Consider the following 22,874-nt stretch of genomic DNA (forward strand, 5'->3'; position numbering starts at 1 on the left):
GTAGCCATCCTAGTGACTGTGTCGTGAAGTGGTATTTCCATTGTGGTTCTGATTTGCATTTCTCTAATAATTACTGATGTTGACCATATTTTCATGTGCTCATTGGTCAATTGTATGTCTTCCTTGGGAAAATACTATTCATATCCTTTGCCCATTTTTTTAAATTGGGTTTTTTGTTGTTGTAGGAGTTCTTTATATATTCTGGATATTAATCCCTTATCTGTTATAGGTTGAGTATTCCTTATCCATAATGCCAGGATCCAGAAATGTTTTGGATTTCAGATTTTGGATTTTCAAATATTTGCATTGATACTTACCAGTTAAGCATTTGCCTACTTATTTATTTACTTAATAGAGTTGTGCAGGCTGGTCTTGAACTCCTGGGTTCAAGCGATCCTCCACCTTGGCCCCCCAGAGTGCTGGGATTACAGGCGTGAGCCACCGTGCCCAGTCCCAGTTAAGCATTCTGAATCCAAAAATTTGAAATTCAGAATGCTTCAATAAGCATTTTCTTTGAGCATCATGCCAATGCTCAAAAAGTTTTGGAGTTTGGAGCATTTCAGATTTCAGATTTTTGGATTTGATATGCACAACCTGTAAATGATTTGCAAATATTTTCTCCCATTCTGTGGGTTGCCTTTTTCACTCTTGGTGGTTTCCTTTGATGCACAAAATTTTAAAATTTTGAAGTCTAGTTTATCTAAATTTTTTTCTTTTGTTTCCCATGCTTTTGGTGTTATATCCAGGAAAGCATTGCCAAATCCAGTGTCATGAAGACTTTCCCCAATGTTTTCTTCGAAGGTTGTTATAGAATCCTCAATTCAGGCTTGTATCCCCAATGTGGAGCTGAGAGCAAACACTGAGTCACCGGTACTTGGAGATAGAGAAAGGTTTATTTGATTTGGCTAAAGTAAGAAGATGGGAGGGCAAGATCTCTCAAATCCATCTAAACAAAAGGAAGCGTAGTTTTTATGTGACTATAGCTAGTAAGGGAGGGGGAGTTTCACAGAATCTAGTGGAAAAGTCTGTGTTTTTTTAGTCTCAGATAACACCTTGAGCAACCAGATGTCTGGTTGTTAGCAGCTGGTCACAGTGTCTTTAAAGCCATTCATTTCTTCTGGCAACATTTTTCTTTACATGACGCTGAAGTTATCTTCTCTTGATTGACAAAGAATCAGTACATCAACAGTTTATCATTATATTGTGGCAATGAGGGATATTCAGCAAAAAGTGAGTGGTTAACGTGCAAGCAAGCAAGGGCCTGGTAAAAATTATTTATTTCAGTCATTAAAAAATGTTAGGGTGCTGAAATCTAGTTTTTCCAGCACCATTTATTAAAAAGACCGTTCTTTCCCCTGTTGAATGGTCTTGACACCTTTGTTGAAAATAATGGCTATATATATGAAGGATTGCATTCTGGGCTGTCTTGTGGACCATTGGTCTGTATGTCTCCTTGTCCTAATAGCACACTGTTTAAATTCCGGTAGCTTTGTAGCTTGAGTGGCTATTCAGACTGTTTCACAGCTCTTCTCGGGGGAGGAGTATGTCTGATTGCCTTTGCACTAGGGCTTCCCTAAGCCAAACAGCTGCTTATGGGGAGGAGGGAATAGAAATTTATAGAATTACAAAAGTTTTTTCGGCATTAAGTCTGAGGTGTGTCACTTCAGTATACTCTAGATTGGATTTGGGAGTGGTGGCATAAGAAGGACTTTTCTTCGAATTTCAAGATACTTATTTGTATTTAGTTTAGTCACCTTTCATTAATGTATTAGCAGTGGCAAATCCATATGGGTCTGCAGCAGCCTCATTTCTTGCCTCTTCAAAAGAAAGAATTCCACCTGGGGGCATAAGGCAGAGTAAGAGACTAAGATAAGTTTTAGAGCCAGAGTGGAAATCTGTTAAAAAATTTTACAGCAGAAATGAAGTAAAATACACTTGGAAGAGGGCCAAGTGGGTGACTTGAGAGAGTCAAATGCATGGTTTGATCTTGGACTTGGGTTATTACACATCGGCATGCTTCCCAGGGGTTGCGTCTCTTCTCTAATTCTTCCCTTGGGGTGGGCAGTCCGCATGTGCAGTGGCCCACTAGTGCTTGGGAGGGGCTACATGTGCAGTGCAGTGTATTTACTGGAGTTGTGCAGATGCTCACTTGAGGTGTTTTTCCCTTAACAGAATGTTCCTAGAAGGTCATAGATCAGTTAAGCTCCACCATTTTGCCTCTTAGTGCACATGCTTGAGCCCAGTCCATCCAACTCCTCAGATCTTATCAGGAAGCTGCTGATCACCATTTTCAGGTGTTTCTATCTATTGGGAGACTGCCTTTCCCTGGCACTGGCTGCAACCAGTGATTAGTTTAGAGAGAAAGTTTAACTGCCTGACCATCACCTGATGGTTGCTTGACATTCCTGGTGGGGTGGGGTCCTCTGCTGCCCTGCTCATGTCTGACTACCTACTGTAACAAATGCATTTATTTTCTCAACGTTTGTGCTTATATTAATTATTCAGTGGTGTCTGTAGACAAAAGTTTGCTAAGATGTTATCTTTGAAGTTTACATAATATTATCCTTTTAATATTGAGACTCTTTAAGAAGCATTTTGGTAACCATAGACAGTAATCTGTTGATTTCTAAACTTCATTGACTTTTTTTTTTTCCGAGACAAAGTCTCGCTCTGTCACCCAGCCTAGTATGCAGTGGCATAATCTCGGCTCAGTGCAGCCTCCGCCGACCACATTCAAGCGATTCTCCTGCCTTAGCCTCCCTAGTAGCTGGGATTGCAGGCGCCCGCCACAATGTTTGGCTAATTTGAATATTTTTAGTAGAGATGGGGTTTCACTATGTTGGCCAGGCTGGTCTTGAACTCCTGACCTCAAGTGATCACCTGCCTCAGCCTCCCAAAGTGCTGGGATTACAGGTGTGAGCCACTGCATCTGAGCTTATTCGTGTTTTTAGTAAAGTTTCATCTTATCTATGTGCCAGAAGATAACTTCTAAATGTGATGTTGGAATTTTACAGTGATCACAAAGCTTGCTTTCTACCATTCTTTTGGTCCCTGTTAAATGCCTTCACTTAAAAGTGCATGGTAGCTGGGTGCAGTGGCTCACACCTGTAATCCTAGCAACTCGGGAGGCTGAGATGGAAAGATCACTTGAGGCCAGGAGTTTGAGACCCGTCTGGGCAACATAGTGAGACCCCCATCTCTATAAAAATAAGAAAAATTAGCTGGGCATGGTGGCAGGTGCCTGTCATTCCAGCTACTGGGAAGGCTGAGGGAAAAGGATCACTTGAGCCATGATCATGGTACTGTACTCCAGCCTGGGTGACAGAGCAAGACCCTGTCCCTAAGAAAAAAAAGAAAAAGAATAATAGTGGTCCAAATGGGATTAACAGGAAATTATTCTTGAGAGAAGAAATTGCATGCCTTTCTTAGTGTTTTTTTTTTTTTGAGACAGGGTCTTATTCTGTCACCCAGGCTGGAGTGCAGTGGTGCGATCTTTGCTCACTGTACCTTCTGCCCCACTGGCTCCAGCGCTCCACCCGCCTCAGCCTCCCGAATAGCTGGGGCCACAGGCATGCACCACCACACCTGGCTATTTTTTTTCTTTTTTTTTTTAGTTTTTAGTAGAGATGGTGTCTTGCCATGTTGCCCAGGCTGGTCTTGAACTCCTGAGCTCAAGCAGTCTGCCTGCCTCGGTTTCCCAAAGTTTTGGGATTACAGGTGTAAGCCATTGCGCCCGACTCATTTACTGTTAAAGGGTCTAATGCTTGCAGCATGCTTTGTATGACAAAACTACTTGTTTGAAAATTCTAACATTTTCTTTTTTTTTGTGATCAGTTTGCTTAAGAGAGATTACTTATATAATAAAGGTAGGCTTTTGGAGGTAGACTTTTTTTTCATTAAAGGGAGTAATTAATTATAGCTCACTAATTTGTTAGTGATTCCCAGCTATATATGTGGTATTTTGCCATGTACTTGTAGGAAATTGTGGCCCAGGCATGTATCCAAGCTTATATACCTAGTGAATGACAGAGGAGTTTCTGTGTGATTCCAGAGTCTGTGTGTCTTTTCAACTCTACCATGCTTTCTTTTTGTACATAATTTAAATTGTTAATTTTTTTTTTTTTAGGTTAAAAGGACAACTCTGGTGGATAGCAGAACATCTGTTACTGATGTGAAGTTTGCTCCCAAGCACATGGGTCTTATGTTAGCAACCTGTTCGGCAGATGGTATAGTAAGAATCTATGAGGCCCCAGATGTTATGAATCTCAGCCAGTGGTCTTTGCAGCATGAGATCTCATGTAAGCTAAGCTGTAGCTGTATTTCTTGGAACCCTTCAAGGTAAGTTTACATATTAAACCTCTGATAACATCCTAGTAAAATAAACTAGTAATTTTTAAGCTAACAATTTGATAATTTATTCTCTCAAAGGTGCTTCTTGTCAAGATATATAGAGTATACGTTCTCCATTTTTCACCCAGGCATGTCACTTGTCCCTGTTTTCACTCCGCAGAGGAAGCCAGCGTTGTAAATATTTTCATGTGAACCTTTTGAATGTTTTCTATGCATATACAAATAACTATTTAATGTAGTCATAAACACACATATGTGCAAACACGCCCAGATATTTACTAGCACAGGTAGACACAGAACACACAGATATTGAAACCCATACATTTGATTGATCGATTGATTGGTTGATTGAGACAGAGTGTTGCTCAGTTGCCCAGGCTGGAGTGCAGTGGTGCCATCTTGGCTCACAGCAGCCTCCACCTCCTGAGTTCAAACAATTCTCCTGCCTCAGCCTCCCAAGTAGCTAGAATTACAGGCATGCACCACCACGTCCGCCTAATTTTTGCATTTTTAGTAGAGACGGGGTTTTACCATGTTGGCCAGACTGGTCTTGAACTTCTAACCTCAGGTGATCTGCCTGCCTTGGCCTCCAAGAGCGCTGGGATGACAGGCGTGAGCCACTGCACCCAGCCAGAAACCCTTACATTTTCCTTCCTTGCAATTAGCTTTTTTCACTTAAAGATACATTGTGGGCATTTTTCCATATATTAATATATCTAGTTCTACCTCATTTCTTTTTAACTGCTGTATAGAGCATGACTATATGAATATTACCATAGTTGCCTTTTATTAAACTGTTTTAAACAATTATAAGAATCACTTGGTGAAGAAAAAAATTGAAATAATCTGTAAGAATACAAAAAGAAAGGTAAAGTTCCTTTACCCCCTAAAAACAAATACTGTTAATAGTTCTGTTTTCAGACTTTAATTCTGGTAGTCACTAGTATGTTTTTAAAGGATTTACTTATACCTCTGGTTCTTGCTATGTTATCTTTTTTTTTTTTAATTTTTATTCTGCTATTTTTCCACATGTTCTTGCTATGTTATCATTAAAGAATATCCAAACTGCCAAGAGCAGGCTGGGGCACCCTCAAACTGACAAAGCAAGAAAGATTTTCCATTGAGCACAATGAACCATTTGAGCATATTTTCTTCCTCCCTGCCGCTTTCCCTGTTGGTTTTGGAGTACTCCTTTATTTCCAGCTCTTACCTTTTCTCTTTCAAGTTCTAATTGTCTCACTAAGACAATGTTTTTTGACCAAATCACTCCATGATTGTCCGTGACTCATTTCTATTCTTTGCATTTATTAATTGGAGGTTGGACCTTCTGGAATTTTCTACTTACTGATGGTGATATGGACTCTTTTTTCCTTTGTATTTTCTTTCTCAGTCTGATTTGCTTCCTGACTTCCTGGAAACCCTCTAAATTTCTTGATTTCTAATGACACTCTTTCTAGATTTCTAGCCCTGTACGATAATATTCTTTCATCATTTCAGTGGGCTTTAGGATCCAGGTGATCTGTCTACACTATTCAGTCAGAAAGCTGGATGGTTTTTCTCACTGTTTAGCTGTGTATCATACTTAGAAAGTGGTTTAAATGTGAATATCTTATTTCTGGTTATACAGTTGAGGTAATCCTCAGTTCAGGTTGCTGTCTGGACATTTCATGACTGGATTTAAAAATATTTTTAAGGCCGGGCGCGGTGGCTCACGTAATTCCAGCACTTTGGGAAGCTGAGGCGGGCAGATCACCTAAGGTCGGGAGTTCGAGACCAGTCTGACCAACATGGAGAAAACCCCTCTGTACTAAAAATACAAAATTAGCTGGGTTTGGTGGCACATGCCTGTAATGCTAGCTACTCAGGAGGCTGAGGCAGGAGAATCATTGAACCTGGGAGGTGGAGGTTGCGGTGAGCTAAAATCGTGCCATTGCACTCCAGCCTGGGCAACAAGAGCGAAACTCTGTATCCCCCTCGCTCCGCCAAAAAAAAAAAAAATAAAAACAACAAACAGAGAATTTTAAAAATCTCACATTTTTTTAGCTGGGTGTGGTGGTGCACACCTGTAGTCCCAGCTACTTGGGAGGAGGGTTGCTTGAGCCCAGAAGTTCAAGTCCAGCCTGGGCAACATAGTGAGACTCCAGTCTCAATTAAAAAAAAACTTGGCCAGGCGTGGTAGCTTGTGCCTGTAATCCCAGCACTTTGGGAGGCTGAGGCGGGCGGATCACAAGGTCAGGAGATCGAGACCATCCTGGCCAACATGATGAAACCTCATCTTTACTAAAAATACAAAAATTAGCTGGGTGTGGTGGCGCGTGCCTGTAATCCCAGCCACTCGGGAGGCCAAGGCGCGAGAATCGCTTGAATCCAAGAGGTGGAGGTTGCAGTGAACCAAGATCATGCCACTGCACTCCAGCCTGGTGACAGAGTGAGACTCCATCTCAAAAAAAAAAAAAAAAAAAAAAAAAAATCAAAACTAAGTATTTGTAGAACACTGAAAATGGAAGTTTGTGGCCGGGTGTGGTGGTTCACGCCTGTAATCCCAGCTACTCAGGAGGCTGAGACAGGAGAATCACTTGAACCCAGGAGGTGGAAGTTGCAGTGATCAAGAGATCGCCACTGCACTCCAGCCTGGATGACAGAGCAAGGCTCTGTCTCAAAAAAACAGGAAAAAAAAGCAAAAGGAAGTTTGTGAGATACAGAAATTGCTGTGGAATTTACAGCTATTTGAATGGCCAAAAATTATTATAAATAACTTATAATTTTATTTTATTACTGTAGCATTTTGTAGTTTGCCTGGTAATTTTCTTAATTAGATAATTTGATCTAATTACCTGAAGCTTTAGTAATAAAGAACTAAATTTTTTTGTCAGTTACCACATTTTGTTTTTAGCTTTAAGAGGTTAGTAGTTCACAATATTGAGGCTAAAGGTTAAGCAAGGGTGCCAGGTTCACAGAGATATTAATTAATCTGGATAAGAGAGGCAAAGGAAATTACGTTAATTAGGCATAGAAATTAAAAAGTCATTCACCTTATAGTTCAAGAGAGCCATTCTTTCATTGCTTATCTTTTGCCTTTTTCAAAATGAGGTTGACCACAAATGAGTCTAGGGAGGGGAATGACATGGGGATCATGACGTCTGCAGGGGTAGTCTTTTCCACTTTTCCCCTGTCCATCTGTTTTTTCTTCTTCTTTTCTTTTTTTTTTTTTTTTTTTTGAAAGAGACTCTCACTCTGTTGCCCAGGCTAGAGTGCAGTGGCACGATCATAGCTCACTGCAGCCTCCAACTCCTGGGCTCAAGTGATCCTCCTGCCCCAGCTCCTAAGTAGCTGAGTCAAATGGCACACGCCACCACACCAGGCTAATTAAACAAAGTTTTTGTAGAGATAGAGTCTCATTATGTGGCCCAGGTTCTTCTTGAACTCCTGGCCTCAAATGATCCTCTCTCCTGAGTCTCTCAAAATGCTGGGATTACAGGCGTGAGCCACCCTGCTCCAGTGTTTCTTCTTTTTGTCAAAGCACTTAAGATGTTTTTGTCATGAAGTTAGTCACAGTAGGGTTACTTTTTGTTTCATAGTTAATGACCAAAAATTTCAGGAGGAAAAATTACTAAGACCTCTTAAGTATCTTTTAAAAATATGTTGAATGCTTGGAAGCTTTTTTTCAGGCAAAGAGCTCCTTTCTATCTGAGCCATAAGAACATGCTAAAAACAGTTCATAAGGATGGAATCCTCAGTTCCCATGTGTGATGTTCTCAGGTGCATACTTGCAGTGTGGCCATGTCAGCGGTGTGGCAGAGACCTAGATGTCACTAGTAGTGACAGGCTGACTGTAAGCTGGCTGTCTGCTTGCCTCCAGTGTGTTCATTCTGTGAATGAAATGTGTATTTCTTTTGTTATCTAAAATGTTCTTTCTCCACGTTTCTAGCTCTCGTGCTCATTCCCCCATGATCGCCGTAGGAAGTGATGACAGTAGCCCCAATGCAATGGCCAAGGTTCAGATTTTTGAATATAATGAAAACACCAGGTCAGTCCCGCTTTGGTTTTAATAATTGTTCAGAATTGCATTTAATTTTTTAAAATGTTATTTCTTTATTCATTTACAGAATTATGTATTATTCATCATATGTTTGCTGATTTACTGTAATATACCAAGTTCTGTGCTAGGCTGTGATAGTACAGGCATGAGTGATAAAGAGGAGAAGGTAGACCAGCCTGGCCAATATGGTGAAATCCCGTCTCTACTAAAAATACAAAAAATTAGCCGGGTGTGGTAGCAGGTGCCTGTAATCCCAGCTACTCGGGAGGCTGAGGTAGGAGAATCGCTTGAACCCAGGAGGCGGAGGTTGCAGTGAGCTGAGATTGTGCTATTGCACTCCGGGCTGGGTAACGAGTGAAACCCTGCCTCAAAAAAAAAAAAAAAAAAAAAGAGGGGAAGGTAATTGATCTCCCAGTATGTACCATCTTGCAGTGAAACAAAAAATAATAGTAAAAAACGGTGATGAATTTTATAAAGTGGAAGAATTAGGGTGCTAAAGAGCTTACACCTGGGGAACCCAATCTGGTTTAGGGGCTAGGAAGATTCACCTAGAAGATGACCTATAGGGTGAGTAGAAGTTAGCCAGACAAAGAGGGCAGAAGCACTCCTGGTGGAGAAAACTGCATGTGGTAAGGCCCGTGAGCAAGAGAGGGGGAGTATATTTATACTGTGGTTGGAACATGCTGGGCAAAAACGAGTGTGGAGAGAAATAGACAAGACTTGTATCTATAAGAAGTAGTGTCCAGTGTTTCAGTTTTATCTTACAGGTGATGTGAATAGGGAATAATGGGATCAGATGGATCTTCCATAGGTGTGACAAGTGTTTTGGAGGGAAACATGGTGGATTCAGGGCTAGGATGCTGTGAAGACAGTCCAGGTGGGAGAGTACGTGGCTTTGGGATAGTAGTAGCAGTGGCATGGAGATAAGTGGACAACTTGAGAATAATTGAGAAGTGGTATCAATAGGATCTGGTGATTGATTGGATTTGAGAATTGAGGGAGAAGGGGGAAGGTGTTAAGATGATTTCCAAGGTTCTGGATTAAGAGTTCAGTGTGTAATTTCAATCTGTGTAATTTCTTGAGATAAGGAACTCTGGGAACAAGGCAGATTTGGGTAGAGTGTGGCAGCATGTGAAGGTAAGTTAATTTTGGTCAGCCGAGATACAAGTGTCTGCAAAGCTTCTGAGAGCCAAAAGCAGTGTCTCAGAGGCACACTACTCAGTCTTACAGGAGAAGAGAGCACCTGTCAGATGATCAGATGGGCTTCGTAGGTACTAGACAAAATTCTTGGGTCTAATAGCCAGATCTTAGGCAGGGCCAGCATTAGAGAAGGAACTAGTGTTACTCCTGTGGGCTCTGCAATTCCAAATGTTACCATCTGGGTTACCAAGGGGATCTTACACCTTCTACCTTCCTAGATTGTTGATGTCTGCAGAGAGGCTCGGTATTCAACAGTGCCGTCCAGTAGAACGTGCTGCAGTGATGGGAAATAGTCTTAAGAGATTTTCATGGTGTTTTAAGCTGTAAAAACCATGAGCCCTATTAATAGCACATTTTATAGAGGCTTCATGAAGTGTTGGGCTTGTTAAAGTAAATTTCAATCTGAGCTAAGCAGAATGAATATGTAGACATAAGCCCAAAACGTAAAAGGTGTATCATTGGCCACGTGAGGTGACTCATGCCTGCAATCCCAGCACTTTGGGAGGCCGAGGTGGGTGGATCACTTGAGTCTAGGAATTCAAGACCAGCCTGGACAACACGATGAAACCCTTTTCGCTACAAAAAGTACAAAAATTAGCTGTGGGGTTGGTGGTGCATGCCTGTAGTTCCAGCTACTTGGGAGGCTGAGGTGGGAGGATCACCTGAGCCTGGGAGGTCGAGGCTGCAGTAAGTCAAAATTGCACCACTTCACTCTGGCAGTGTCAAAAAAAATTTTTTTCTAAAACATAGGAAAAGAAAATATTTCATAAATAAGATTTGAGTAAAAAGATAAATAACTCGCAGTTCTGAAAGAAAATACAGGCAAATAGAAATTACCTAATTTTTTTTTTTTTTTTTTTGAGACAGAGTCTCACTCTGTCGCCCAGGCTGGAGTGCAGTGGTGCAATCTCAGCTCACTGCAACCTCTACCTCCCAAGTTCAAGTGATTCTCCTGCTTTAGCCTCCTGAATAGCTGGGATTACAAGTGCGTGCCACCACACCTGGCTAATTTTTGTATTTTTAGTAGAAACAGGGTTTTACCATGTTGGCCAGGCTGGTCTCGAACTCCTGACCTCAGGTGATCCATCCACCTTGGCCTCCCAAAGTGCTGGGATTACAGGTGTGAGCCACCATGGCTGGCCTAGAAATTACCTGAGTATTTCTAAATTACCGAAATAATCCAATGTTAAAAATAATCTGACATTGCATTTGAGTCTAGTCTCTTAGCTAGCAGAATAATTCTAGACTGGGGCTGGATTCCCTGTATTATGTCATGTGACAAGGAGCCTGAGGGTGGAGCAGTTCTGGGGTTAGGTAGTGACTCAGTTGCTCAATGATGACATCAAGGACCAACCTAAATATTTTCCACTTTTTTCTTGCTGTCATGCTTAGTACGTTGGTGACAGTTCCCTCTTATGATCACAAAAAAGCTGCACAATGTCAGGGTTTACATGCTGATACAAAGAAGGGCATTCTAGAAAAAAACACCTTTCCTAGAAGTATCTTAGCAGGCTTCTTATCAGGTGCTGGCAGCTGGAGTTTGGTCATCCAGCCATGCTTTAGCTGCAAGGGAGTGAGACAGCAAGTGTCTGGCATTTTCAGCATCAAAAATGAGGGGAAGTGGTATTGGGGAAAGAATGTCTGCAGGTGGGGGTGTGTGCTATTGACTTGGGAAGTAATCAAACCTATTAAGTTCAGCACTTTTTGGAGTTCTGTTGCTAGTTCTTTGGGGTAAGCATTGTTTGAAGGTTCTTATTTAGATTGAACGTGGAGGAGATGTGATAGTGGGCTATGGAGTATCGTTATTAATACCTGTTTATCTTTTTCTTTTTTTTTTTATTTGAGATGGAGTCTCGCTCTGTTTCCAGGCTAGAGTGCAGTGGCGCAACCTTGGCTCGCTTCAACCTTCGCCTCCTGGGTTCGAGCGATTCTCCTGCCTCAGCCTCCCAGGTAGCTGGGACTACAGGCGCCCGCCACCATGCCCAGCTAACTTTTGTATTTTTAGTAGAGACGGGGTTTCACCACTTTGGCCAGGATGGTCTCGATCTCTTGATCTTGTGATCCGCCCACCTCAGCCTTCTAAAATGCTGGGATTACAGGCGTGAGCCACCACGCCCGGCCTGTTTATCTTTTTCTAAGTAGTATCACCATTTAGTAGACAGGAGACATTTGCCAAATTAACCAGTGTTGGATATATTTATTTTTATTTGTGAGTGAAAATACTAAAACAGATCTAGGATTGATAGTGATAATAGAACTGCCATGTGTTTATATAGGTTACAGGGCATTTTTATGTGTATTATGAAGTTTGAATCCTACCAACCACCTTGTAAGTAGGGGAGACAGCTTTTATTAACACTGTTTTACAAATGAGGAAACTGAGACCAACAGAGTGAATGACTAGTCTAAGGTCCAGAGTCAGGACCAGAAACAAAGTCTTTTTTGTTCATTCCCTTCATTTACACTCTCATTGAGGACCTTATTTGGCTCCTTCTGATAGGAGAAGCTTTAGATAACCTTAATTATTTTTATTTTTTACTTTTTTTGAGACGAAGTTTTGACTCTTGTTGCCCAGGTTGGAGTGCAATGGTGTGATCTCAGCTCACCGTAACCTCTGCCCCCTGGGTTCAAGCAGTTCTCCTGCCTTAGCCTCCCAAGTAGCTGGGATCACAGGCATGTGCCACCACACCCAGCTGATTTTGTACTTTTAGTAGAGACGGGGTTTCTCCATGTTGGTCAGGCTGGTCTCGAACTGCCGACCTCAGGTGATCTGCGTACCTCGGCCTCCCAAAATGTTGGGATTACAGGCGTGAGCCACCGTGCCCAGCCACCTTAATTAATTACAATATATAGCTTGCCTCAGGTAAGAAAAAAAAAACTCACTTTTTCAACATTTCATAAGCAGCATGGACTGTATTAAGAGCTGAAGGAGCTCACAGCACCTAGGATTTGGATGAGGATGGTCACCTGCTAGAGATGGCAGCACATACCTACTTGGTAGGGCAAGAAGTTTCAGCTGATGATGTCTGAGCACGAATCTTGAAAGACAGAGGGTGTTCTGCAGGCAGAGAGGAGGCAGGAGCAAAGACAAGGGCGTGGGGTCGTGGCGGTGGGTCGGGAGGCTAATGCAGGGGAGAGACAGGGGAGGGGCAGGCCAGCAGGCCAGGCAGATTTTGGAGAGTGATGCTTGCCAAGTCTGGTCTCTATCCTGGCAGCATTTGGACTTTTGCAGGGTCCAGTAGAGTTACAAGGTTGTATTTACCTTTTAGGGAGATGACTTTGGCAGCTGTGTGGACTGGGAGCAGGAACTCAGGGATGAATGCAGTAGCCCACTATGATGGGGAATGAGGACATGCACTGTGGCGTGGGATGAAGAGGGACTGGGGAGACTTGTCTAGGAGGCACCAGCTGTAGGTCACGTGAGTCTTGGTTTCTGACCTAGCTGATGGTAGTGCCACTTGTGGAGATGGGGACTATGCAAAGAGGAGTGAATGTGGTAAGCACAATTTATTTTAGACATACATTTGAGGTGCGTTTGGAACATCCAGGTGGGGATGTCTAAAGGCAGATGGATAGAATAGCTGAGATTAGTTGTCAATTGCTGCATGACAGCATTATCACTCAGTGGCTGAAACAGTACAGATTCGGTATTGCAGTGTCTGTGGGTCAAGAGTCAGGCCAGACTGGGAAAGACTCCACTTCGGAGCGCACCTGGTTGTTGGCAGCACTCGTGTTCCTGCCACAAGACCCTCCCTTGTGTCCTCACAGCACAGCAGCTGCTTCTGCAAGGCCTGAAAGCAGGAGGGTCTTCTCATAAGGCCGGCGTCACAGGCTTGTGCGTTGTAGTCACACAAGTGTTGTCCCACCACCTTGCCATGTTCCTTCCCCTGGGTAGAAAACAAGCCACGGGCCCCACTCACACTCATGGGGAGGAGCCTCCACAAGGGCGTGACCACCAGGAGGTGTGGTTCATGGGGGCACTTAGAATCTCTCTGCCACAGTACTGGTGTTCCTCCCACTTTATGGAGAACTTGCTGAAGGTCGTTACAGCCTGGATTCAAACATGTTCTGGCTGCAGCATGTGTGCTCTTAGCTCTGCCTGTCCTATTTCTGGCCTTTGGTAGAAGGCCAGAATCTATCCCCTGAATTGCTGGGGATAGATTTAGGAATTATTGGTTTATAGGTACTGAAACCATGGGTGTAGAAACCATGCATATTCTGGCTGGACGCAGTGGCTCACGCCTGAATCCCAAAACTTTGGGAGGCCGAGGTGGGCAGATCACGAGGTCAGAAGATCGAGACCATTCTGGCTAACACAGTGAAACCCCGTCTCTACTAAAAAATACAAAAAAAAAAAAAAAATTGGCCCGGCGTGGTGGCGGGCCCCTGTAGTCCCAGCTACTCCGGACGCTGAGGCAGGAGAATGGCGTGAACCCGGGAGGCGGAGCTTGCAGTGAGCCGATATGGCGCCACTGTGCTCCAGCCTGGGCGACAGAGCGAGACTCTGTCTCAAAAAAACAAAAAAAAGCATATTTTGATTGTGTAGGCCCCAGGAGGGGGCTGAGATTCTGGATTTCCCAGAAGCTCCCAGGCTGCTGCAGACCACACAGTAGAAGCAGGGATGTGGATGAGATTGCTTAGGGTGATTGGATGGGTGAGAAAGATCAAGGAGAGAACCCTGAGGTGTGTACCAGCTTGGTCGATATTTTAGGAAGAATGTTGGGATGAAAAGAAGGTCAAGTACAGAATGCTGTAGAAAGGTGGGATGGGGAGATCTCTCCACCCAGTCTCCTACATGTAGGGTTAGGATATTGAATATCCTACATGCAGGATATTCAATCTTAGAAGAACCTAGTAGAAAACTCTGATCTACCACTACCTTCATTATCCTCTTATTCTGTATTTATAGATAAAGAAATAGAATTGCAAGGATGAAATAGCCTTTGCATAGTTTCCTTTTATTATCACTTAATTCCTGCTGGGCGCAGTGGCTCACACCTGTAATCTTAGCACTTTGGGAGGCAGAGGCGAGTGGATCACCTGAGATCAGGAGTTCAAGACCAGCCTGACCAACATGGTGAAACCCCGTCTCTACTAAAAATACAAAATTAGCCAGGCATAGTGGTGCATGCTTGTAATCCCAGCTACTCAGGAGGCTGAGGCAGGAGAATCACTTGAACCCAGGAGGCAGAGGTTTCAGTGAGCCAAGATTGCGCCATTGCACTCCAGCACAAGAGTGAAACTGTCTCAAAAAAACAAAAAACCTCAATTCCTGTTACCAGCTTTACTTTTTTATTTACACTCAAATACTTAGGCAATGTGTTACTCTTTTCCTAAGAAAGATGTTAGTGGCTAATAAATCAAGACCTTTTTTTTTTTTATTTTTTATTTTTACAATTGAGTCTTACTCTGTTGCCCAGGCTGGAGTGCAGTGGCGTAATCTCAGCTCACTGCAACCTCCGCCTCCTGGGCTCAAGCCATCCTCCCACCTCAGCCTCCTGAGTAGCTGGGACTATGGGTGTGCACCACCATGCCCAGCTATTTTTGTATTTTTTGTAAAGATGGGGTCTTGCTGTGTTGTGCAGGCTGGTCTTGAACTACTGGGTTCAAGCAATTCTCCCACCTCAGCCTCCCAAAATGCTGGGATTACAGGTGTGAGCCTCTGTGGCCAGCCAAGACCTTATTCTAATTAAATTTTTATTAAAGCATTTCAAGCTAAATGTACATTATCAAAGGAGGTAACGTGGGAGGTTGTATTAATTTCCTAGGGCTGCCATAACAAATTACCACAAATCAGGTGGCTTAACACAGAAATGTATTCACTCACAGTTCTGGAGGTCGGAAGTCTGAAATCAAGGTGTTGGCGGGGCTGTGCTTCCTCTAGAATCCTTCCTGGTCTAGTCCAGCTCCTGCTGGCTCCGGGAGTTCTTTGGCTTGTGGCAGCATAACTCCAATCTCTGCGTCTGTGTTCACATGGCCGCCTCCTCTCTGTCTCTGCGTTTCTCCTCTTCTTTTTAAAGGATACTTACTGCACATTGGATTTAGGACCCACCCTAAATCTAGGATGTCATTCTGAGGTCCTTAATTACATTTTCAAAGACGCTTTTTTTGAATAAGGTCACATTCACAGGGTCTGGGGGTCAGGACTTGGATATATTCTTTTGGGGCCACTGTTGAGCCCACTGCAGAGGTGAGCACTACGTGATTGTGAGCAGTGTGAAAAAGTGAGATGCAGTGATGTGTGGATTTTTTGCACATTTTATTTCTAAAATGTTAATGTAAATTGTTTGTTTTTCCATTAGGAAATATGCAAAAGCTGAAACTCTTATGACAGTCACTGATCCCGTTCATGATATTGCATTCGCTCCAAATTTGGGAAGATCTTTCCATATTCTAGCAATAGCAACCAAAGATGTGAGAATTTTTACATTAAAGCCTGTGAGGTGAGTTTTAGAAGCATATGAATTTGAAAATACTCTTGTCTCCTGATTACCTTTGTGGAGGAGAGAGTAGAGGTAACTATGATTTGGTTTGTATTTCTGCTCTGGAAGTTTTACTTAAAAATGTAAACTCTGAAATATCTTTTAAAAATGGTCTTTTACAGTTACTTTTAAATTAATGTCATTTTTGAAGAATGGATTATTTAATGAACATTTTATATATAAATACATGTCTTTTTGGAAAGGTGAATTGAGTAAAGAGCAGATTTATATTCTCTTAACTGTGCTTTATTTAGGCTAATACTAACAATTCTCCAAATATAACTGATAATCTATAAATATTTAATGACAAGTGGCAGTCTATTTAGGGAAAACTAAATTAGTATTGAGACAGTCTTGTGAATAACATATTTAACTTTAATTTTGAATTGTGAATTTCAGTTCTTTTCTTTCCGTTCTTTCATTCTTTGCTACTTGCTGCCCTGCCCTTTTTTTTTGAGGCAAGGTCTCACTCCGTTGCCCAGGCTGGAGGGCAGTGGCTTGATCTTGGCTCACTGCAACCTCCACCTCCCAGGTTCAAGCAATTCTCGTGCCTCAGCCTCCTGAGTAGCTGGGAATACAGGCGCCCACCACCATGCCTGGCTAATTTTTTATTTTGTATTTTTAGTAGGGATGGGGTTTCGCCATGTTGGCCAGGCTAGTCTTGAACTCCTGGCCTCAAGTGATCTGTCCACCTTGGCCTCCCAAAGTGCTGGGATTACAGGCGTGAGCAACTGCGCCTGGCCTTGCCCTGCCTTTTAAAATTAATTATTGTCATCTAATTTATTCTTCGGCCTTGTGTGGGAGAATAAAATCATCCTGTTTTGTTGTTTCTTTCTTCCATGAAACAATCACTGGATATCATTTATGTGCTGGGATCACTCCAGGTCTTGGCAAGTTAGATGAAAATGACATTGGCCCAGCTCAAGGCCAAGGGGTGGGGTTTGTGCAGATGTGCACATTATTATAAAGTGATGTGGTGAGTCCCACTTGTATTAATTTAGAATTTTATATGTGTGTATATATATATATTTTAAAACTTTGCTTGGAATGCCTCAGAAAATGTTTTTTATTAACAGGAAAGAACTGACTTCCTCTGGTGGGCCAACAAAGTTTGAAATCCATATAGTGGCTCAGTTTGATAATCATAATTCTCAGGTCTGGCGAGTGAGTTGGAATATAACAGGAACGGTGCTAGCATCTTCAGGAGATGATGGGTGTGTAAGATTGTGGAAAGGTAAGATTTCAGTGAAGGGGTAATTGTTGGTTTATATTTCTGCTCTGGAATTTTTACTTAAAATGTAAACTCTGAAATATTTTTTAAAAATGGTCTTTTACAGTTACTTTTTAATGTCATATTAATTTATGTTATTTTGAACATCAGTTTACCTAGTTCCTAGCAGTTAATGACTGAACTGTTTTTTAAGTTATATGGAACAGAGCAGCTTTTAAAACTAAAGTAATTACAACAGAATATGCAATATCTCCAATAAAAAGATACCAGTTGTCATATACGTACCTTACGTGACTGCTCTACAAACTCAGGCTAGGACTGTAGTCGCTCCTATTTTATCAAATAAATTGCTTTAGACAATCCGTCCTTAATAGGAGAAAATCCAGTATCTTCCCTGCTGCTTCTCTGCAGCTCCCAAAAATTAAGAGCCTTGGGGGCCCTGATTGTAAGTTTCTTATAAGTGCCAGGCTGAGTGAGAAGGTCTGGTCAGTTGACACTGACTGTGGTCTCTGTAGCTTGGTTCTGCACTTCTCCTTGGATGATTATCCTTTGGGCAGAGATGTCTGTGATTTGTGCACCACCATAGAATGGTGTCCCGTACTTAGCATTCAAAATTATAGCTATCTTAGTTTATTTACCATTTAGCAGTTATTGTTTCCCAAAGTGCAGTTTGGGTAAGCGTCAGGGCCTCCCATGTTCAATTTTGGGCTTTGGTAAAACCAGCCCAGACCTTCCTTTCCTCAGTGTAATTTGATTTTAGGGGCTTTGCTGTCCTTTTCTGCCTCTAGGCTTTAGTCAGGACCACCTTGCCATGCTCCCCAGCAGGCTGCCTAACTTGATTTTCTTGGGCTCATTGTCTTCAGAGACAAATTTTTCATTCAAACTAATAAGGCCATTTTGGATAAGCCACTGAAGCTCCAAAGGTTTTGTTACCTACATCCATTTCAGAAGACATTAGGTACCCTTATAACTTATACTTGCATAATTAAGAAGACAACTTCATTACCTTACATATATATGTAAGTGAAATTCATTATAATAAAGACTTTAATATTATAATGAAGATTTTAATATTAACTTCATAATGTGGTAGCTCAGAGAATTGTCTTTGCTAATATCTGTAAGATGGGTGGTGAAAGCTTTATATTTTTAAAATTAGTGATACTTTGAAGACTTCTAAAAAACTGTGAAAACTAAGATGTCTTTCATTTAAAAAGTATCTTTAATTTTTATCCTGAAAGAAATGTAGCTCATAGCCTCTCTCTTGTTTCTTTAATTGTAGTTTAAGGACACGGGTACAGATTTGTGCCCTTAGGCATTGGTGTTAATCATGTTAATGTATTTGATTATTTTCCTTTCAGCTAATTATATGGACAATTGGAAGTGTACTGGTATTTTGAAAGGTAATGGGAGCCCAGTCAATGGGAGTTCTCAGCAGGGAACCTCAAATCCTTCCCTAGGTTCAAATATTCCAAGTCTTCAGAATTCATTAAATGGATCTTCTGCTGGCAGGTAGGCTGCTTCATGGGAAAACTGGAAATTATCTTTGTTTTAAAATCATTCTGGTAGCCATACTTAAGGTGGATTATTTCATGGATTATAAGATGGAGTGGAAATGTTCACATGTGCTTATATTAGCATTTAAGAATTCATTTTGTTAGCTCTGTATTTGGCTTACCTGGTCATAATATTTGCAGGTGGGTTATGAGGTCATTACATTATATTCTGAAGCTTTAGTGGTTTATTGGTAGAAATGTTTACAGGTTTAAGATTCAACTTTGCTTCTGCAACAGTGAGAGGAAGGTTATCTGGTTTAATGGTGAGAGTTCTAGTCCAAATGAACATTAGTGTTTTTTTAGTGCTTGTAGTTTTTGCATTAGGTCAAACTGAAATTTTAAATAAAATACATTTCTTAAGGCTTTTTAGAAGAGAGTACATTAAGTTATTTGGCTTTTGTGTTTAAAACTTTAATAGAAATAAGAGGAAATAATGAACCCGAGATTGATTTTTAGAATATTTAGCATATGTTACATTCTTGTATATCATAATAAGGAATATTTGATGTCATCTAAAGAGTCATCCTTTTGTTTCCATGTTCAAATTTTAAATATGTGAATTTGTAAGATAAAATTATTTTAATATGCCTTTGTGAATAATTTGGAATAGAATTCAGGAAACGTCAAAACACAGCCTAATGAATTGTCCTGTGGTTATATCCACTTGTTATCCTATGTAAAAGAAGAAAATTGTATTTAAAATTTCAACTATTTTTATATTGTTATGTTTTTATAAAGAAGTCCTGCTTTTGATTTTGAGGTTTTAAGTATGTGCATCAAAACAATTTCAGGTTACCGTGGAAGATACCAGATTATAAAGATTATTTCATGAAACAAATAATATTAGAGTTGATTTTTTAAAGTCTGGTTTTTGGTCACTGCCTGTACTGCATATTTTCTTTTGTAAATAGCTTCTATTTTTTGATCTGTATTCTTTATTGTGCCAATAACCATCTGTGTTAGATCTGTGATGCATTTTCCCTTTTCCATTTGTATTATGTCCTTTAACAGAAAGCACAGCTGAGTACAAGCTAACTGGAGTAACTTTGCTGTTTTGCTGCTTGTTGCATGCACACAGGAATGGAAAGCGAGCTCCTTTTCCCCTTCCCCAGCGCCGTTTGACCTCTCCCAAGATACACCAGCAGCCTGCTTACTACTAAACGCAATCCAAAAGGCCTTTAAAAATACAGTATTTTTTTTTGTACTAGTCAGTTTATTGACAGTATTTGAAACTTTTGAAATATAAATGGAGAGGCTTTCTGTTGAGACATTGTCACCAAAACAATTTTTTGAAATGTTCATGAAACTAATTTGGGTTTAAAGATTAAAAGAGTTGTTACCATTCTTATCTGAGTAGTTGGGAGGAGGGGAAATATCACTTTATTTCATTTGGAAAACATAGACATATTTCTTTTGCTTTCTTAAAACAGCTTAAAATGATGAACTTTTATAATTTGAAGATTGAATAAATATTTTTTATAAAGATTGTTTTGAGTGCTGATTTGTTTACTTTTTGTAGATTTGCTTTATACATGATATTCAGTACAACTCTGTCATTTCTTTGTAATATTTTAAAAATATTAGTAAAGGAGTGAATTAATAAAGTAGTAATAGTAAAGTGAAAGGAACTTGACTGTACAGTTTGTAGCCAGGTTAAGCATTTGGTATTGTTTCATTTACAATTTGGGACTAAGATGGAAACACTTTTTATAAGTTTTTAATTTATAGTCACTAAAGAGATAAATGTTTCTTATATATATTTGTGTATTTTTATGGTGTTATTTATTCCATGGCTTAGTTTCCTTCAAATCAAAATTTGGACACACACTATTAAGAGAAGCCATTAAAATTTTACTAAAATTGTGCATGTAAATTAATGTCAGCATTCCATGTGTCAAGATTTTCTTAATTTAGTTGGCTGTTTAAATTAATTCATATCCTGTAAAGCTCAGACCTTGATAACAAAGCTATAAATATTTAAGTTTGCTAAGATGCGTAAGTATTACCAGTAAGTTACAAGATGGAAGAAGAATAACAGTAGGGCACAGTCATTCTGTGAATCCTTTTACTTATCAAAATTTGGTAGCTATTCTAAGGCTTTTGCAGAAAAATAAGTGTTCAATGTTTGTAGTTCTTCAAAAGCATGTTGCAGTAGCCAGCCATACTATGTGTATTCCCAGTATCATGTATGCCCTAAAAAAATGTGTGCTTGCCGCTGCTGTGAGTGAACCATTGCTTAAGATAAAAAACTTATTAGATTTGTAAATGTACAGAATAGCATCAGATGTTTCTGAGAGATTAGAAAATGTTTTGAATTTATAAAATTAATGTTTTTCTTTGTAACATTTATATTGATTTTTTTGACATTTTAAGTTTAACAGATTGTATTCCTTTCAAGTTTCTATACTTGCTTAAGCAATCTTGATTTCAGTAAGGGTCTTGATTTGTGCTATTATGTTCTGTTAGTTTTGGCATGAATATACTAAAGCTTTTTTTTTTTTTCTAGCATGTGTTTTCTCCTCTTTGGTTCTCTTTGTATTTACTACTTTTCTCTTTTTCTTGTTTTTTTTTTTTTTTTCCTGTTTTTGTTTTGTTTGGTGTTTTGTTCCTGTCTTCATTGTTTCAGGTATTTCTTTCCCCCTCTGGATTCCCCACGGGCTGGATCGAGATGGTCCAGTTATGCCCAGCTCCTTCCTCCTCCTCCTCCTCCTCCTCTGGTAGAGCACTCTTGCGATGCTGACACTGCCAACCTCCAGTATCCTCACCCTCGCAGACGATATCTCTCTCGGCCTCTTAATCCCTTACCTGAGAATGAAGGGGTTTAAAACACTGATTTAACATTGAAAGGCCTTATTCAAGTGCTTGTAAATGCTTTCATTTCTGGCTGCTTTTTGTTTTTCTTCATTTTCTTTCAGAAGATTTTTCTAACTTAGGGTCTGTCTTGCATGTATTACAACCAGAATACAGTGTTTAGAACCTAAATCTGTTTGTGCGTCTGCATCAAAGGAACATTTGCTTCACTGGGTGATAACCTTTGATGAAATGAGATATGTCCAAGTAACGTTAACTGTGAAGTTACACACAGTAGCTGACTTCAAAGTGCCTGTTCTATAAATTTTATTTTAAACCGTTACCATAGTCTTAAGTTGTTTATGCTTTATCAGACTGGCTAATGTGAAAGCATATTATTATGAAGTTTATTCTGCCTTTGTGACCTTAAAAAATGGATTTCATTTTACAGGCTAATGTTGCAACTGACTAGTATGTAAAATAAATCATTCCTGTGTATAAAGCAGCAAAACCTAATGTGGACTTTTTGGTTTTTTTTTTTTTTTTTTTTTTTTTTTTTAAAGGCAATTGCCTTTCACTACTTGGAATTACTGTTTAAAGCTTTTGTAATTATTATCCAAGTAGGTTATGTAATAAAATATATTTAAAAATATACGAATCTCTTGCCTTATAAAAACAGAATGTATTTTATTTAAGATAATCGCTAAGGCTTACTCTGTCACAAAAAACCCAAACAAACACAAATTAGGAGATGTGAGCAAATATTACATTTATTTAAAAGGTAGAAAGTCAGTATGTAGACTACTAACATTTAGAATGGACAGATGTTGACTTTCAATCTAATTAGTCAACATTAGAATATTTTCTAAAATATTTTAAAATGAGAATGTACTTGATTGTAGTTGTGGTAAAATGGTTAAAACTAGTAATATGCTTGTTGGTTCAGTTTTGTCAGGAATTGTCAAGGGTTTAACCTCTTATCAGGGCTAGAGAGAGAGGTGTTTTGAACAGTATTTCATGTGTCTTATCAGGTAATCACATAGGTGACATAATTATTATAACTATTCTAATTTTCAAAGACGCCTTTCCTTGAATAGTGTCCTATCTCTAGTACTTCTTAATATGCAAAGGATTAAGAGCTGATAGAAAGATTCTATTCATTTTATTTTTTATTTTTTAAGACAGGGTCTCACCCTGTTGCCCAGGCTAGAGTGTAGTGGCATGAT

The 22,874-nt window shown here is 40.2% G+C and overlaps 1 protein-coding gene across 2 annotated transcripts in view; it reads left to right on the plus strand.

The window, feature by feature from the left end:
- The window catches only part of SEH1L (SEH1 like nucleoporin), a 32,902-nt gene extending 10,604 nt beyond the window's left edge, over positions 1 to 22,298 (plus strand). Inside the window, exons 4-9 of one of the 2 annotated variants that reach the window (XM_003276698.3) lie at positions 4,127 to 4,338; positions 8,279 to 8,377; positions 15,892 to 16,032; positions 17,148 to 17,305; positions 18,664 to 18,814; positions 21,485 to 22,298. In XM_003276698.3, the coding sequence (XP_003276746.1) occupies positions 4,127 to 4,338; positions 8,279 to 8,377; positions 15,892 to 16,032; positions 17,148 to 17,305; positions 18,664 to 18,814; positions 21,485 to 21,683 (960 nt within the window). In that variant the 3' untranslated portion in view covers positions 21,684 to 22,298. Of the gene's footprint in view, positions 1 to 4,126; positions 4,339 to 8,278; positions 8,378 to 15,891; positions 16,033 to 17,147; positions 17,306 to 18,663; positions 18,815 to 19,869 lie in introns of both variants that reach the window. The other variant, XM_003276697.3, reaches the window with a different exon arrangement.
- The last annotated feature ends 576 nt before the right edge of the window (positions 22,299 to 22,874 follow it).

Source organism: Nomascus leucogenys, chromosome 4 (genome assembly GCF_006542625.1).
Source record: "Nomascus leucogenys isolate Asia chromosome 4, Asia_NLE_v1, whole genome shotgun sequence".
Lineage (NCBI taxonomy): Eukaryota > Metazoa > Chordata > Mammalia > Primates > Hylobatidae > Nomascus > Nomascus leucogenys.